Consider the following 15,658-nt stretch of genomic DNA (forward strand, 5'->3'; position numbering starts at 1 on the left):
AATTTATGGTTTTGACTATTTTCTCTATTTTCATGTGCATGATTTACTTACTCGGGCCGCACAAAATGATGCGGTGGGCCAGATTTGGCCCCCGGGCTGCCACTTTGACACCTGTGTAGTAGGGGGATTGTGTTGGACAACCACTAGAGGGAGCTGTAGTAGTAGTGGTGGTTAGGGGTTGTGTAATATACATCAACTAGATGGCGCTAAGCTAAAGGGGATTTCATATCATGATTAATCAATATTAAGATGGCTTTTGAGAAAATTGAAGTCCTTAAGTTAGGCCTTATAGTGCGGAAAATACGGTACTGTAAATTTAAAAAAAAATTATCAACATTTTGGGGCTTTTTAGGAGAAATAAAGACTTTGACTAACCCTAGCCTCCTTGACAGCCTTTTCCGGAATGCTAATACGAGGGAATGAGTACATGGCGCCCTGCACGGGGTTGCAGCTGATGCCGGGCACGCCGTTAAGCACCTCCTCCGTCAGTCTGGCCTTGTCTGCCAAGGCACTTAAAGTGTCCGTGCGTTCCTGATTTCCAAAAAGAGAAAACAATCAGCACAGGAAGCGAAGAAAAGTGATCCGATTTTGGCGGCACCTTCGTGAATTTGGCGTGGGACGGCTCGCCGGGCTGCGGCGGGTTGACCACCAAGTCCATCAGCGCCTGACCGGGAACCGGCGGGCACAGGCGTACCGATACCAGCTTGGTCAGTTGAGCCTTCACCTCCTCGTCCATGTTGATGATCTCCATGTAGCCGCCGCGGAAACCGCATCTGGAGGGGTACGCGGAACCAGGAAGCTGTAATATGGCTAAAAGCAGCTAGCTGAATGTTGTAATACAATATTTTTCACTTTGTTTTATTTTGGGTGTTCACTTATTGGGATTTTCACATGTTTTCTGAGTCATAAAATCCAGGAAACAATTTGTTGAAGTGAAAAGTGAAAAAAAATGTGGACTGAATTTATGCTTCTTGTGTGGGCCATGTTTATTATTTTCAGGAATCAATTAAAAAAATCAGCAGCTGCTAGCTGAATATTGTAAAACAATATTTGTTTTGATTTTTTTGTGTTTGGTTTTGTTAGTTTTTGTTTTGTTTGTTTTCTTGTGCGTTAATATTTCAAATATTGGTATTTTGACATCTAGGTGTTTTTGCGGAGACATAAAATCCAATTGAACCAAATTATTGAACAGAAAAGTGTGCTGAATTTATGTTTCTTATGTCAACTATGTTCAATTATATTTACAACAACCAATAAAAATTGGGCAGGGGTCAGCTGAATATTGTAATACAATATTTTCCACTTTTTTCTTGTGTTAATATTTCAAATATTGATATTTTGACATCCAGGTATATTTTCTGAGTCAAAAAAATCCAATTGAACCAAATTATTGAAAAGAAAAGTGACAAAAAAAATGTGTGCAGAATTTAGGCTTCTTATATGGGCCATGTTGAATAATATTTTCAACAACCAATAAAAATTGAGCAGAGGGTAAGCCGCCATATGAATATTGTAATGCAATATTTTTCACATTCCTGTGTTTTCTGAGTCCTAAAATTGTTGTTTTATTATTGTTGGCACCTATTGTGCCGATTTGTTAAAGAGAAAAGTGCAGTATTTGTAAAATTAGGAAGATTTGTGTTTGCTAAAAAGGCAAAATGTAATACTTACTCTCCCATGTAGCACTTTGAGGTGGAGTGGAAAGAAGCCAGCTCTACCGTGTTGGAGTATTCGGCCCCCATTTCGAACAAGACTTTCTTGAAAGAGTGGAAGTGGCAGCCGTCGGCGTACACGTTATCTTGGTACACCTGCCCACCACCAGACGCCCTAATGACCACCTTTGTCCGTTTTGGCGGGCGACGGAGCGCAGCGGTAGCTCACCTCGTCCGCCATGAGGAGCAGACGTTCCTTGGCGGCAAACCGGATCACGTCTTCGATGCACTTCCTGTTCTGAACCTGGCCTGTGGAGGACAGGAAAGTCAATGGGCTGCAAAAAAATTGAATAAAGTTCACCTCAACGCAGAATGCAGGCTCCACTAAAACTTCTTATACGGGCCATATTCAATGATAATTTCCTAATTTGCTTGAGGCTAATACAAACGATCTTGGACGCCCCTGAGTGATTCATTCTTTCCCAATAAAAGTAATGAATGGCCGCCTTGGATACTTTAGTTTATGCCCGTGCGTCTATTCAGAGCCCTTTTTATTTTTTGAAGCGGCCACTTGAGACCAAGTGCGACAAATCTAACCAAGATCATTTTTCTTTGGGTTGCCATGGAGACCGTTAGCTGGCCAGAGAATAATCCAGTTGAACGTTGAGGCGAAGCTTCTTTTTTTGTGTGCTAAAAACGGTTTTTCGTTCAATAGGGGAGCAAGTCACTCACCCGTGGGGTTCCCGGGATTGATGATGCACAAGGCCCGGGGGTCGCAAAGGCCCCGGGCCTGGTCCAGAGCCCGTTGCAGCTCGCCGATGTCCAAGCTCCAGCACGCTTCCTCGTTGAGGTAGTAGTTGATCTGCACGGCGCCCAGTTCGGCCAACGCCGCCGAGTACAGGGGGTACTGCGGGATGGGGATCATGACGCCAGTGCGGGTGGCGCCCTCGCCGCGAACCAGCAGCTTCAGCATGGTCTAAAAAAATACAAAAATAAATAAAGAAATTGGACTTGTTTACATAAGATTGAAACTGGTTGGTTTTCTTGTGACTGGCTCAGCGAGTCGGCCACACGGTTCTGGGGTTGCGGGTTCGATCCCAAGTGGGTCCTCACTGTGTGGAGTTGCCATGTTCTCCCCGGGCTTGCGTGGGTTTTTTCTGGGTGCTCCGGTTTTCTCCCACATTCCGAAAACATGCACGCCAGGCTAATTTTACGCTATAGCTACGCGTGATTGGTTGTTTGTCTCCTCGTGCCTTGCGATTGGCCGGCCATCCACCTGGTGCCAACAGTTGGTTGGAATAGGCTTCAGCAACCCCCACGATCCTTGTGAGGATAAGCGGTTAGAAAAATGGATGATTTTAGACCAAATAGCAATATCAAATCCGTACTTATTTATTTATTAATATATATATTTTTATTTTATTTTTTCTGTTTGTGCACTTCGTGGTGAAACTTTAACTCTGATTATACTTGTATAATGACAATAAAAGCATTCAATTCAATAATATAATCTTATTTATAGTAATCCTGTTTTATAAACGCTCCAAGTATGATGCATTAGTGCCCTCTGGTGGTCAGTGGATGATATTACACTCAGCGGACACTTGGAGAAAAAGTTTTTTTTTTGCGTGTGATAAAATGGGGGGGGGGAAAGAAGAATAAAGAAGCACTTAACCACAATCCCGTCGCTGGCCCCCGTGGTGAGATAAATGTCATCCGGGTCGCTATAGACGCCGCCGTCCCTTTGTTGGATGTAGCGGGCCACGTCCTGGCGAACAGCGTCGATGCCTTGACTGGCACTGTATGCCCCTGGATTGGAAAATAAAGGACAAAGGTGGTCAAAAGTCAAGTGGGAGGGGCCTCAGATAGTCTATGATTAGCCGCTAAGGCTAATTGTTCCGTCTTAGTCAAAAATTAAATGACCCTCGTGCACAGGTGTCAAAGAAGCGGCACGGGGGCCAAATCTGGCCCGCTGCATCATTTTGTGTGGCCCGGGAAAGTAAATGATGAGTGCCGACTTTCTGTTTTAGGATCAAATTCAAATGAAGAGTATAGATGTAAATTACATTTCCTGATTTTTCCCCTTTTAAATCAATAATTGGAATTTTTTAATCCATTTTTTTCTGAGTTTTTAGTTCAAAAATCATTTGTAAAATCTAAAAATATATAAAAAAAGCTAAAATAAACATTGTTTTAGATCTATAAAAATGGAATACTCAGGGCTTTTAATCCATTTATAAAAAAAATCTAAATATTTGATCTAAAATGGTCCGGCCCACGTGAAATCAAGTTGACGTTAAAGCGGCCCGCGAACCAACCAGAGTCTGACACCCCTGGTCTTAGTAAAGGACTTGTCAATAAAAGAAATGAACCGGTGGCGTTTTGTTGTAAAAGACGCACGCACCCATACTGTTGCCGCCGCAAGACTGCAGGATGCGACGCGCTCGACTTTTGGCGTCCTCCGGGAACGAGCCGTCATTGAGCAGCTCGGGGTAAGAACACAGTGCCAACACCTTGGTGCAACAGAGATTGGACAAAGACAAGGTGTTCAAAGTCAAAGGACAGTAGAGCAATTATGGGATTAAAAAAGGACATCGCAAAGATATATGTACAGAAACACACACCCCCACTTCACGGTTTGATTATCACGGATTCGGCAAATATAAGTGAAAAGTTTATATTCAAATATATTTAAAATAAGGAGAGGCACAATTGGGGAGTAGTTCATTGGCCACTTGAGAGTAGTGTTTACCTTTGGAAGTTAAATAATAGTACAGAGAGGGTTTCAAAATACAAATAATATGAAATAGACACCATCAAATACTGTCTCTACATTGCGGTTTTTCACCTATTGCAGTTTTGGAACCAATCTTATGCCGTAAATGAGGTATTATTGTACATTAGAGTGAATTTTCACTCTATTCCCATAGAAAAATTCTTAGTCAATCCCAATTCTGCGCCTGAATTAAATATAAATATATATATATACATATACATACATAGATGTATATACATATACAGATGTATATACATATACATACATAGATGTATATACATACATAGATGTATATACATATACATACATAGATGTATATACATACATAGATGTATATACATATACATACATAGATGTATATACATACAAAATTATAAAACAAATCTGGTACTTATAGTCCAGTAAATACAGTAGTTCATGCTTTAGTGTGTATAATGTTGTTTAAGTATTGCATCCAAATATAGACATTTGTAGGAGTTAAAAGATGGGCGGGGCTCACCTGGCGAAAGAAGGTGATTGGCTGCTGGCCCATGGCATGCGCATCACCAATGTTGGCTTTGATGACCTCCTGGAAAGGCTTCTTCCTCCCCTGCCAAGCAAGCAAAAACATAATTTAGCTCATTTTGTTGTGTGTTGCATTTTTGGGGGTTTGGCTCACGACTCATTGTTACATTCTAACGCTCATTCTGAACTCCCAAGTTAAACGGTAACAGATTGCGGGCGTAAAATGAGGAAATCTGAGAGCATTGCGGGTGAAAAACACATGCTGGGATTCGTTAAAGTTGCTTTTATTTTCATTAGCAGCTTTTGAGCTTCACACGCTTCGAATATCTCCCAAAACATCTTTGAAAAACGAACTTTTTGGTGTTTCTTTTGAGGTTATTTTGTTGCCTTGTGGTTCTCAAGTCTAACTTATTTGGAATGGGAAAGCTTTACTGCCATTGGCCATTCATTTTGAGCCATTTCTAGGGCGCCGTGTCAAATTTGGATAGCCTCAATCAGCTGTGAGCACGCCGTGACTTCAAAGCGACATTAACGATCACGTCGGTGCGCAAACAAACACGCTGGCGCACACGGGGTGCGCTAGCAACAGGGGGAGAACTTTCACAACTAACATTCCTCTGGAATCAAAACAGCCAGTTTGACGGAGGACGTGCGGATTTCGTGGCCCCTCATTGGTTAGAGGGAAGAAAAAAAGCCTGGACCAATCAGAATAAGCGGAGCGTGCCACGCCACTAAGTCAAAGCACGGTGGGAGCCGATCGACCTTTTGCCTCAACAATGGCGTCCATTTTATTTAAGAGACAATCATGTGGAGCACCTATGTCGACCTTGAAATCTAATCGGCTTTGGAATTAATTAATTCATTCAAATTAGGTTAGTTATGTGTTTTTTTTTAAATTATATGTTCCACAAGCTGGTTGTTGTTATGAAGTATGGATATGTGAATAATGTCATCCATGAACAGTCCTAATAAATGATGTTTGCGAGTTTTATGGGAAAAAATAACATAATGGCATGTGAAGGCGTGGTTTATTGGGGTATAACGTCACAGTAATTTCATAGGTTTAGAACCAAAAGACAATTGTTGCGCTATGAAATAAATTATCTTGTGAAAAATGGGTGTTTGACAAATAAAAGCTTGAGTTTACACAAGGTGAAGCAATTCAATTATCGTCTTTTAGGATCCGACAGCCATTTCTGGCCACCATAAAGAATTTCAACTCTCTACGTTGCACGGTTTAGACAAACATAGCGAGAGAATCTTAACATACACACACCCATAAATCACGCTTTATAAGGATTAATAGATAGATAATCAGCAATAATTTATCGTACAGTATAACAGACCTAGTGTATACGTCAGTTTTGCCTGATTTACTGGTTGTTAAGGCTTTAGGCAGCAAACTTTTCCGGTTTATAATATTTTCATTTGCCTTTGGCTGTTTGCTGCCAAACAATAACAAAAACAAACAAATGAAAATGAGCCTATCGTTGAACCAGCCCAAGAAGTACAACACAAAATACATAAGTTGTAACAGTATTAAGGTGCTTAGTAAGAATTCATATTTGTGTACGTCAGTGGTTGCTTATATAGCAAGCGATCGAGTTTCATTGCTAAAAAAAAGTTCTGCTCTGCTACACGGGTGAACCACTTTGCAAAAAATGCTATTGAAAGTGGAGCTAGAAGGCTTTTTAAAGGGTCGCCATGCCTTTATTGTGTGGGAAGGGCGGCAAGAACAGACTGTGTGTGTGTCCCCCAGTTCATTATCAGTTCGCATGCCCATGAGGAAAAAAACAAAAGCAGCAATGTGCATGTGGCCTTGACAAATGGGGGCACCAAGCCTTTTTGAAATAGGAAGAAAGAGGAAAAAAAAACCTGGTAATTAGGGACAGGAATGTGCACTAATGCCACTCTCTCACAGTCAATTATCCGATTCAAAAACTGGGATAGTCTCCGGCACCCCCCGCGAACTGTGTGAGGCTAAGCGGTTGAGAAAATGAATGAATGAATGTTTTCATTGGATCGTTAAAGTTGAAATCATTTTTGGCAGATCCGTTTCCAAGGCAACCTCAGTTCAAATGGTTACTTATTTTTTCATTACTTATTTATTGATTATTTGTAATTATAATATGAAATAAAATCCTGACAGTTTATCAATATTTATTTGTTCGTTGTTGTTGTGTGCACTTTCCTACTTATTTATGTTTTTGACTACTTATTATGTGACTACCTATTTTTTTCATACTTATTTATTGATTATTTATTTATTACTTATTATGTGACTACCTATTTTTTTAATACTTATTTATTTTTTATTTATTTATTACTTAGGTGACTACCTATTTTTTTAATACTTATTGATTATTTATTTATGACTTATTATGTGACTACCTATTTTTTAATACTTATTTATTGATTATTTATTTATGACTTATTATGTGACTACCTATTTTTTAATACTTATTTATTGATTATTTATTTATTACTTATTTATTGATTATAATTTTTTGGGTTGTTGTTATTTGTGCACATTGTGGTGAAGAATCTCATTATACTTGTATAATGACAATAAAAGTTCAATTTCCGACCAGCCTATCCTCGCAAGGGTCGCAGGAGGGTGCCGGAGCCTATCCCAGCTAACATTGGCGGGGGACACCTTGAATTGGTGGCCAGCCAATCACAGGGCACAAGGAGATAAACAACAAAACCATCAAAGCTAAGGTCAAGTTAGCATACCATTAACCTAGCGGGCATGTTTTGGGACACCAGAGTACCTGCGATCGAACCCGGGATTTCCGAATTATTAGGCAGACGTGCTAACCACCTAACCACCGCGCCGCCCTGCAAAAATATGTGAACCGGGGACAAGACAAATCTATTTTTTTTAAATCAACCTGCTCAAAACTATCAAAAAATAAATGGAACAGATAATAAAATGTTCCCATAGGCCCGTTGAGATAAAACCACAATGATTAACCAACAGATGGACTTTGCCAAGGAGGATATAGACGCAAACATCCAAGTAATAACATGCCAAGTGGTCAACGGGGGTATTTTTGGAGTGCCAATGACAAATGCGAGAAGCTTTTAGCACGAGAAGGTAAATATACCTCGTCCATTAACGCATGGCTGTCATTGAGAGGACGGTTCAGATGGCACATGAGCAAATGGGGGCAATTCTTTTACAATATTCGTATCTAAGCATATTACTCGTCCAGGGAACGTCATTTAACTACATTACATTTAACTACTACACTAACTTAACAACATCCAATGTATATTGGATATGACAGTATTAGGTTTAAACGTATATTGCCGTCAAAGGCAGCCAATGAGTTAATAATACGTAAAATACATTTACAAACCTTTTTTGTTAACCTGGCTTGTCTATTATAGAAATAAAAGTGGAAGTTTGGTCAATCGTTGTCGTTAACGAGTTAAAACTTTTTACAAAATGTAAACGAATACATTTAAACACCTGATCTTTTCTATCCCTAGTGTAGATGTAGTGTCGCTACGCTGTTGATTTAGTGGTGAGGTCAAACTTTCAGACATAATAGATGTATTATAGTGGTCCAGTCATATTAAATGTTGATTAATGTTCTTTGGAATGATCTTAGAGTAAGTACAATGGCATTCGATATTAAACGTCAAGGTGGAAATGATAGAATTTAGCAGATGAAAGGCAACTTTTCTCAAATTGTTGGAGTACATGGTGTCCTATTTTTGGCTTTGTGTCTGCATATAAAGACACAAAGGGGCATTTAAGGATTTTAAAATGGAACTTGGTTCAAGACAAAGTCTTCGTGGGAGCGTTTGGATGTGAGCGGTAGCCCACAGCAGCTCCCTTTTGCCTTTAATTTTACGAAAGCAACTGAATTAACAGCATTGTTTTCATATTTGGACCAAATCAAAGCCATAACAATAAAAAATATTAGGAGTACACAATCCCAATTCATGTCAAAGGACTAACTAACTACACCCCGACTTAAATATACCACAATAGTTCAATATCAAGATATATAAAGTAAGATAAGTCTATAATATAAAACATTTCTAAATGTAAAAAAGTGAACATGGTCAGCTTTTACTCAGGTGTACCTAATGACATGACCGATGCGTTCAAGTTCGTAGGCCAAAACGATTTTTTTTACCCGAAAAAGACACGTTCAAAGTTTTTAAAAAAAGAGTAAAGATGACTCACCTCGGAGAGTTCTTTCTCCAACTCCACAGCCCGCTGAACGATAGGCCCCCGTACGGCGTACTCCACCATCTTCACCGCGGGATTCATGGTGTCGATGGTCAGCACCTTACCCCGAGGCGAAGCGCCATTCTCGGCCACGCTCTCCTTGGGTAGCCCGCAGCGCGTGGCACTCAGGCCGGACACGGCTCTGACGGACAGAGGGCGAGAGGTCAGTGAACGCACCGTCGCTACACCGACGCCGCTAGCGGCTAACGCTTGAGCCCGGCTTCGAGTGAAGCCGAGGCGGATAACTTTGCTAGGTGACAGCCTCCCTATCCTGGCGGCTGCCATCTTCTTGAGTTTGTCGGAGTCAAGTTAACGGGACCCAAAAATTCAACGATAAGCCCAACAAGTGCAGCCGCCACTTGGACCGAAAGTCCCGTATGGACTTTAAACGGGCTAAAGTCCAAACTTGGTTTCAATTTCAAACGATGGTTAAGAAGGGAATCTTCGAGGTCTTCCGAAGCATCCACGGCGTGGATTTTTTTTCTTTTTGGGGGAAAAAGGAGGGGGTTGGATTTGACTCCGCACACATGGCATCGCTTTCAAGCAAGTGTCTCCCTCCCACTTGTTTTTTTTTGGGTCGATTATCCCTCCCCTTCTAAGGCCGCTATCCAACGCACCAAGCTCGGTTCTGCGAGTTTTGGACCCGGCGAATCAAACACAGACAATAATATCGCAACATTTAAGATACAGTGGAGGAGTTTTAGCAAAATAAAACATTAAATAAAGGATGTACTCTCCTCTTTTTTATGGACTCACCCCCTTTAATTCAAATAAAGCTGTTGGGGGTCCAAAATGTGTCCCACGTTGATTTTTCGTGCGTTCGGCACGTAAAAGCACTTTTGTTAGAGTAAAATCACACTGTTTGACCTTTCTATGTCAATATATTATTATCATAGTATTAATAATACGTTATTATTATAGTGTTTGACAACATTTTGGTCAGGAGGTGAACAAGTCTGATAGTGTTTGTCGACATTGAACGCAACACTAAACATAGACAACTTTACATTTTCTTCCCGAAAAAAAAAAGTTGAATCTATTTAGTAATTTGTATCTCTGGGGTTCTAATTGTTAGTGATAATTATCCTGAATATCGTAAATACAAATAAATTAAAAAAATACTCACCCCGTATTTTCACTTTAGAGCCCTTAGTTCCAATAAATAGGAGTTATATCATAATATTATAACACAATAATCGCTTTTGTAGTCCTCATTTTTCGAAACCATCTTTATAATGGATCTCCAAATGTTTAATACTATTTACAAAATCATCTATACGACATTTGATTGGGTTTAAGGACTGCACTTTGACTGCTTTTATCTTTATGTAGTATTACATCAATCAAAAGTTAATTCATTTTTTAGAAACTGCATGTGTTTAATCATAATACTGATAAAATGGTCCTTCATATGATAAATAACAACCGTGCATTATTTTCTGTACTTTGCGGCTAGTAGCAATTCATATGTAGGCATTGTTTTAAAGGGAGCATGTTTGCTTGTTTTGAATTCGCTTAGAATCCCTTTTGAAAAATAATATGATTCATATAATGATAAAAAAGAGGGCGGAGTTTGGCTGGGCGATCTGGCACAAATTATGATTTTTTTTCCTCTTATATCATCCGTTTGAGACTCCATATTTTTTTAATTTTAAAACAATCTGCAACAAAAAAAGCAACTAGTGAGTCCGTTAAATATTTAATTCAAGCGTGGAATAAATAATAAGAAAAATGTAGCAGCCGCAGACAACAGCCAACTCATAATTAAAAAAACTGCAGTACTTGATAAGTCAATGAAATGAATATGGAAAACTAAGAAATAACTTCTTCAGCAATGCAAGGATGAAATAAAAATAAAAATCATGCTTCACAAATACTAAATGAGCTCAACCTACGTTTTGTAACTTAATCCACTTGCCGATCCCTCATTTATGAAAATGAGATGCACGGTGTTCATAAAACACGTCATTTTTGGTCGTTTTGGTATAGTAAATATTTATACAGTAATACCTCGCTATATCGCGGATTCGCCACATGGTGGCCTGGATCCGCCAAAAGTTCATAATGGAGGAACAGGTAAAACAAACATGAAATGGGGGGAAAAAAGCAGGGTCACAATTGGAGAGTATTTAACCGGCCACTAGGGGGAAGTGTCTATCTACCTTAGGGAGTTAAATCATAGTACTAAAGTCCAAATAAGATAGCTATCGCGCTTTTTCACCCATTCCGGAACTTCTCGACTGCGACAAAGTGTTACTGTACTCTGATCAGAAACCGGTAGCAGTAATAATACTCTCGAGAGTTTGCGTCCCGATACTTCCGAGGGCAAACGTGGGCGCCGTGAGCGGCGCCAGGAGAAAAAGTTGATGCTCCGGCGTCTGTAGGGCAAAACTTTTGCACTCGTCGGAGACCAGATAGCACTGAAACGGCTGGTGGGAGGAGAATCCGTGGACAAAGTCCTCGGCGTCCCCTTCCTCCTGGTCCGCCTCGGGTCCATCCCGCTTGAAGTATCGCGTCACGCAGAAAATGTAGAAGCGTTTGAGAAGCTCCCAGCGCCGCGTCCCGGACGGCGAGGTGGCGTCGCCTCCGGTCCAAGCGCCGGAGACGGATCGGCGGTTCTCGCGGTTGACCAGGAGGAAGGCCAGCACGTCGGGGCGGAGGGAGACGGACGGGGGGAGGCGGCGGCGTTCTCCCGCGGCCAGGCAACCCCTCAACGAGTCGGCCAAGGGCGACCAGAAGCGTCCCAGGAGGTCGCTTTCGACGTGGCGGAGGGACGGCGTGGGTCCGCACAGCACGCACACCTCGATTCCCGGGAGCAGCCGGAAGCGGAGGAGGCGGTGGGCTACGGTGGGGCTCCCCCGAGGGAGGAAGACGGGGCAGTCGCAGGAGGCGGCGGCCGAGTCGGAGAGGACTCGGGTCAGGGCCGAGAGTAGGACTATTTCCTGCGGGGCCAGGCGCCACCACATCTCCGTGGCGGCGGCCACGCGGCCGCCGATCATCAGGCAGCCGAACTCGCTCTCGGCGGCTTGGGCGAAACCCCGTAGGGCCTCGTGGAGGGGGGCCGGGTCGGGGGGCAGCAGGCAGTCGGCGCAGTGCGTGAGGTGGCCAAGCACGCCGGGGCGCCGCTCCTCGTCCAGGAGCTCGTCGATGAGTCCGAAGCAGGAGCGCAGGTCCCTCTTGAGGCGCTCCACGTTCCTGGCGTTGGTCAGCTCGTCCTGGCCGAGGACCATCACCATGCAGCTCCACACGTTGTCCAGGAGGCGCCGGAGGTGAAAGCGCTTCCCTCCGCCGGCGCTCACCGCCATGAGCATGACGCTGTCTTGGAAAAGGCGCCACGCCACGCTGCCGCCGCCGTGGCTCTCGCAGCCGGATAAGGCCACGTTTTGTCCGCTTCCGAACATGTGGACGCCGTTGAGGGAGCCGATGATGGAGAAGGGGAGCTGCCGGGAGCCCCCCCTGGTGAATAGGGGGACCCCGCTGCTGGCGGTCAGGCACACGAGCTGGATGGATGCGTCCTGATGTGTCATGCTAAGCCGGCGCTAATCGCTGTTTGAGTGTTTTAAAGTAAATACCTCGCCCTAATTCACGAAATGGACACAAATTTTAATGCCGTAAAGTATTACATACCGGTTTTTTTTTTACAATGGAAATGGATTTGATAAATATCTAACTATAAGTTAATGGTAGTGAAAGAGTTAGGAGCTACAAACAACAAAATTAGGTATATTGTAAAATAAATACTTGTAGTAGTATATTTAAGTTGTAAAAACAAACAAAACGAGCGGAAAAATTCAAGAAAATCTAAATGATCACATTGGACTGTTTTTAAAAAAAAAAAAATATATATATATATATATATATATATATATATATATATATATATATATATATATATATATATATATATATATATATATATATATATATACTATAAGTATGTGACTATTTTAACCTGATCGGTTCGCAATTCGGTCAGGCACATGAGATGGACAGACCCATGAGATGGACAGACCCATCCTTTAACATCATGTTAAACCTGAGCTAAACTCTTATTTATTTATTATTATTTAGTTGTGCACTTCGTGGTGAAGCTTTAAATCTCATTATACTTGTATAATGACAATAAACGCATTCAATTCCATTACTAAAGTAAACACATAGATACGCTTTTGATGCCGCAAAGTAGAATATAAACAGTTACGCACGACAACACGTTGGTGGGCAAGACGTTAGCATCGGTTGCTACTAGCATTGACACCCAACTAATGCTAACATGCAGCAAAGGTGGACTTTTCTGTCTCCACTAAAGGGGATGGATGCACATGCCGGGTGGGTGAAGGGAAACGTGTTACCGTCGTTTCCACAGCAACGCGGCCCCATGATTCATTTCTTCGACCGGCGTCGGGGGAGAGCGTTTCATTTTGGCCGAACCAAAAGCAGCCTTTAGCGGTACACTCCTTGCCACGCGGCTGCCCTCCAGCGAACGCCAATCGGCGGACCGCAATTCGGGCACTCGTTAAAGCCTTCCACTGAGTGCGTCTTCGTTCTCATTGGAAAGGCTAACATCCGTCTTCGTCCTGCAATGCTTCTTCTTCTTCTACAAAAATGCTCGGTTGCCGTGTTATCGCCCTCGTGTGGTGAGAGTGTGAATCGACGGTTACGGACGTTCCTTCTGAACGTAGTTTTATTTACTATTAAATCAAGGGACAAAGATGAAGATAATAAAAGAAAACACGAATAGATTTAATTATTTATAAAACACGAATAGATTTAATTATTTTTAAAACACGAATAGATTCAATTATTTTTAAAACACGAATAGATTTAATTATTTTTAAAACACGAATAGATTTAATTATTTTTAAAACACAAATAGATTTAATTATTTTTCTCTCGATGTCTATTGAACAATTGTTGTTTTTAGCTCTTAACTCTTTCACTGCCATTAATTTATTGCCAAATAGTTATCAATTCCATTTCCATTGTAAAATCGAGTGATCATATTTCCCTGACTTTCAATCACTGCCAGCCTTCCCAGTCAAAATAGATTGGCTGTTTTATTCCAATTCATCCATTAAAATGAACCTATTATACTGGAGGAACATTTTAATTGTACGTTAAAACTCAATACAAGGTTGTGACTGAATAAAACTGAACAAAACACAGCAAAAAAATAGGGTAAACAAAACTGACGTCCTCCCTTCTGAGCCATTTAGCTTGTTTTGATCGTTGCGTCATTTTGTTGATCCTAATTTGCCGGACCGAAAAACATGTTTGTTATTTTAAAGTGTGCCTCACGAGAGCGTGATGTTAGTAATTATGCCCAAGGGACAATGGCACTAATGACCTGTTGACCATAAACTTTTTTTTTAATGGATGGAGACCCCAATGAGGATAGCTATTGAAAATGGGTGGTTTTTAAGGGGGTGACTGTCACTTATCTCAAGAAAAAAAAACCGTATATATTATAAAAGTTATTCAAATGTGAAATGACAGGGAAAAAAATAGAGATGTGCCAGATGGAAATTAGGCCTGATGATGTCATTTTCAGATGATCGGAATTATGTGGATTTTTTTAAAGTATCTAATAAATATTATTTAAGAAGTCTTTTTGCCTGAAAACAAACTGCAGAATTATTTTGGGGGTTTAAAAACATCTATTTCTTTATTATTACTTACTAAGATAAAAGTGAAGAGCAGGAAATATTCATTTTGATTCAATACTCAATTTTAAAGTAACTTTTTTGCCTAAAAACAAACTGCGGAATAATTTTGGGGGGATTAATAACATCTCTATCTTTATTATTATTTACTAAGATAAAAGTGAAAAGCAGGAAATATAAATTTTGATTCAATATTCAATTTTAAAGTAGCTTTTTTAACTAAACAAACTGCGGAATTATTTTTGGGGGGAGTAATAGGGTCTATTTCTTTATTATTATTTACTAAGATAAAAGTGAAAAGCAGGAAATATTCCTTTTGATTCAATATTCAAAGAAGCTTTTTTTTAAAACTAAAAAAGGAATTATTTGGGGGGGATTAATAACGTATATTTCTTTATTATTATTTACTAAGATAAAAGTGAAAAGCAGGAAATATTATTTAGATGTGTTATTCAAATTTTATGTAGCCTTTTTGTCTAAAAACAAACTGCAGAATTAGTTTGGGGGGATTAATAACATCTCTATCTTTATTATTACTTACTAAGTGAAAAGCAGGAAATATTCATTTAGATATAAAATTCAATTTTTATGTAGCCTTACGGAAAACAAAATATCAATTTTGGTGGATTTATTTAGAAATAGGAATAACAGTAAATATTCCCCCTCCATCATTTCATCTCCATTTGAATTAAGCATAAATTAAAATACTAATTTCTTCCGGCGGGCCGCCATTTTGACACCGATGCCCATCCGTCGTAGGCGCCCCCACCGCCCCCGGGTGGGAATCGATCCCACGTCAACTAGGCCGGGCCGC

At 40.8% G+C, this 15,658-nt stretch overlaps 2 protein-coding genes and 1 long non-coding RNA gene across 4 annotated transcripts in view; 1 reads left to right on the plus strand and 2 right to left on the minus strand.

Annotated features, from left to right (window-relative positions):
- Positions 1-13,765, minus strand: part of LOC144085282 (alanine aminotransferase 2-like) — a 21,378-nt gene extending 7,613 nt beyond the window's left edge. The window contains exons 1-10 of one of the 2 annotated variants that reach the window (XM_077614369.1): positions 13,534-13,765; positions 9,137-9,323; positions 4,928-5,017; positions 4,057-4,165; positions 3,328-3,461; positions 2,385-2,628; positions 1,882-1,961; positions 1,672-1,808; positions 599-773; positions 376-531 (exon numbers count right to left, since the gene is read on the minus strand). In XM_077614369.1, the coding sequence (XP_077470495.1) occupies positions 376-531; positions 599-773; positions 1,672-1,808; positions 1,882-1,961; positions 2,385-2,628; positions 3,328-3,461; positions 4,057-4,165; positions 4,928-5,017; positions 9,137-9,323; positions 13,534-13,601 (1,380 nt within the window). In that variant the 5' untranslated portion in view covers positions 13,602-13,765. Of the gene's footprint in view, positions 1-375; positions 532-598; positions 774-1,671; positions 1,809-1,881; positions 1,962-2,384; positions 2,629-3,327; positions 3,462-4,056; positions 4,166-4,927; positions 5,018-9,136; positions 9,724-13,533 lie in introns of those variants that run through there. The other variant, XM_077614368.1, reaches the window with a different exon arrangement.
- On the plus strand, positions 7,859-9,924 carry LOC144085287 (uncharacterized). The gene is made up of 2 exons (XR_013304066.1): positions 7,859-8,032; positions 9,166-9,924. It is a non-coding gene; the product is annotated as an uncharacterized LOC144085287 (long non-coding RNA).
- Positions 10,862-13,023, minus strand: fuz (fuzzy planar cell polarity protein). Its single transcript, XM_077614370.1, has one exon. It carries the CDS (start codon positions 12,706-12,708, stop codon positions 11,449-11,451), a length of 1,260 nt encoding a protein of 419 aa, XP_077470496.1. The 5' UTR covers positions 12,709-13,023; the 3' UTR covers positions 10,862-11,448.
- Positions 13,766-15,658: the final 1,893 nt, after the last annotated feature.

This window comes from Stigmatopora argus, chromosome 12, assembly GCF_051989625.1.
Source record: "Stigmatopora argus isolate UIUO_Sarg chromosome 12, RoL_Sarg_1.0, whole genome shotgun sequence".
NCBI classification, from domain to species: Eukaryota; Metazoa; Chordata; class Actinopteri; order Syngnathiformes; family Syngnathidae; genus Stigmatopora; species Stigmatopora argus.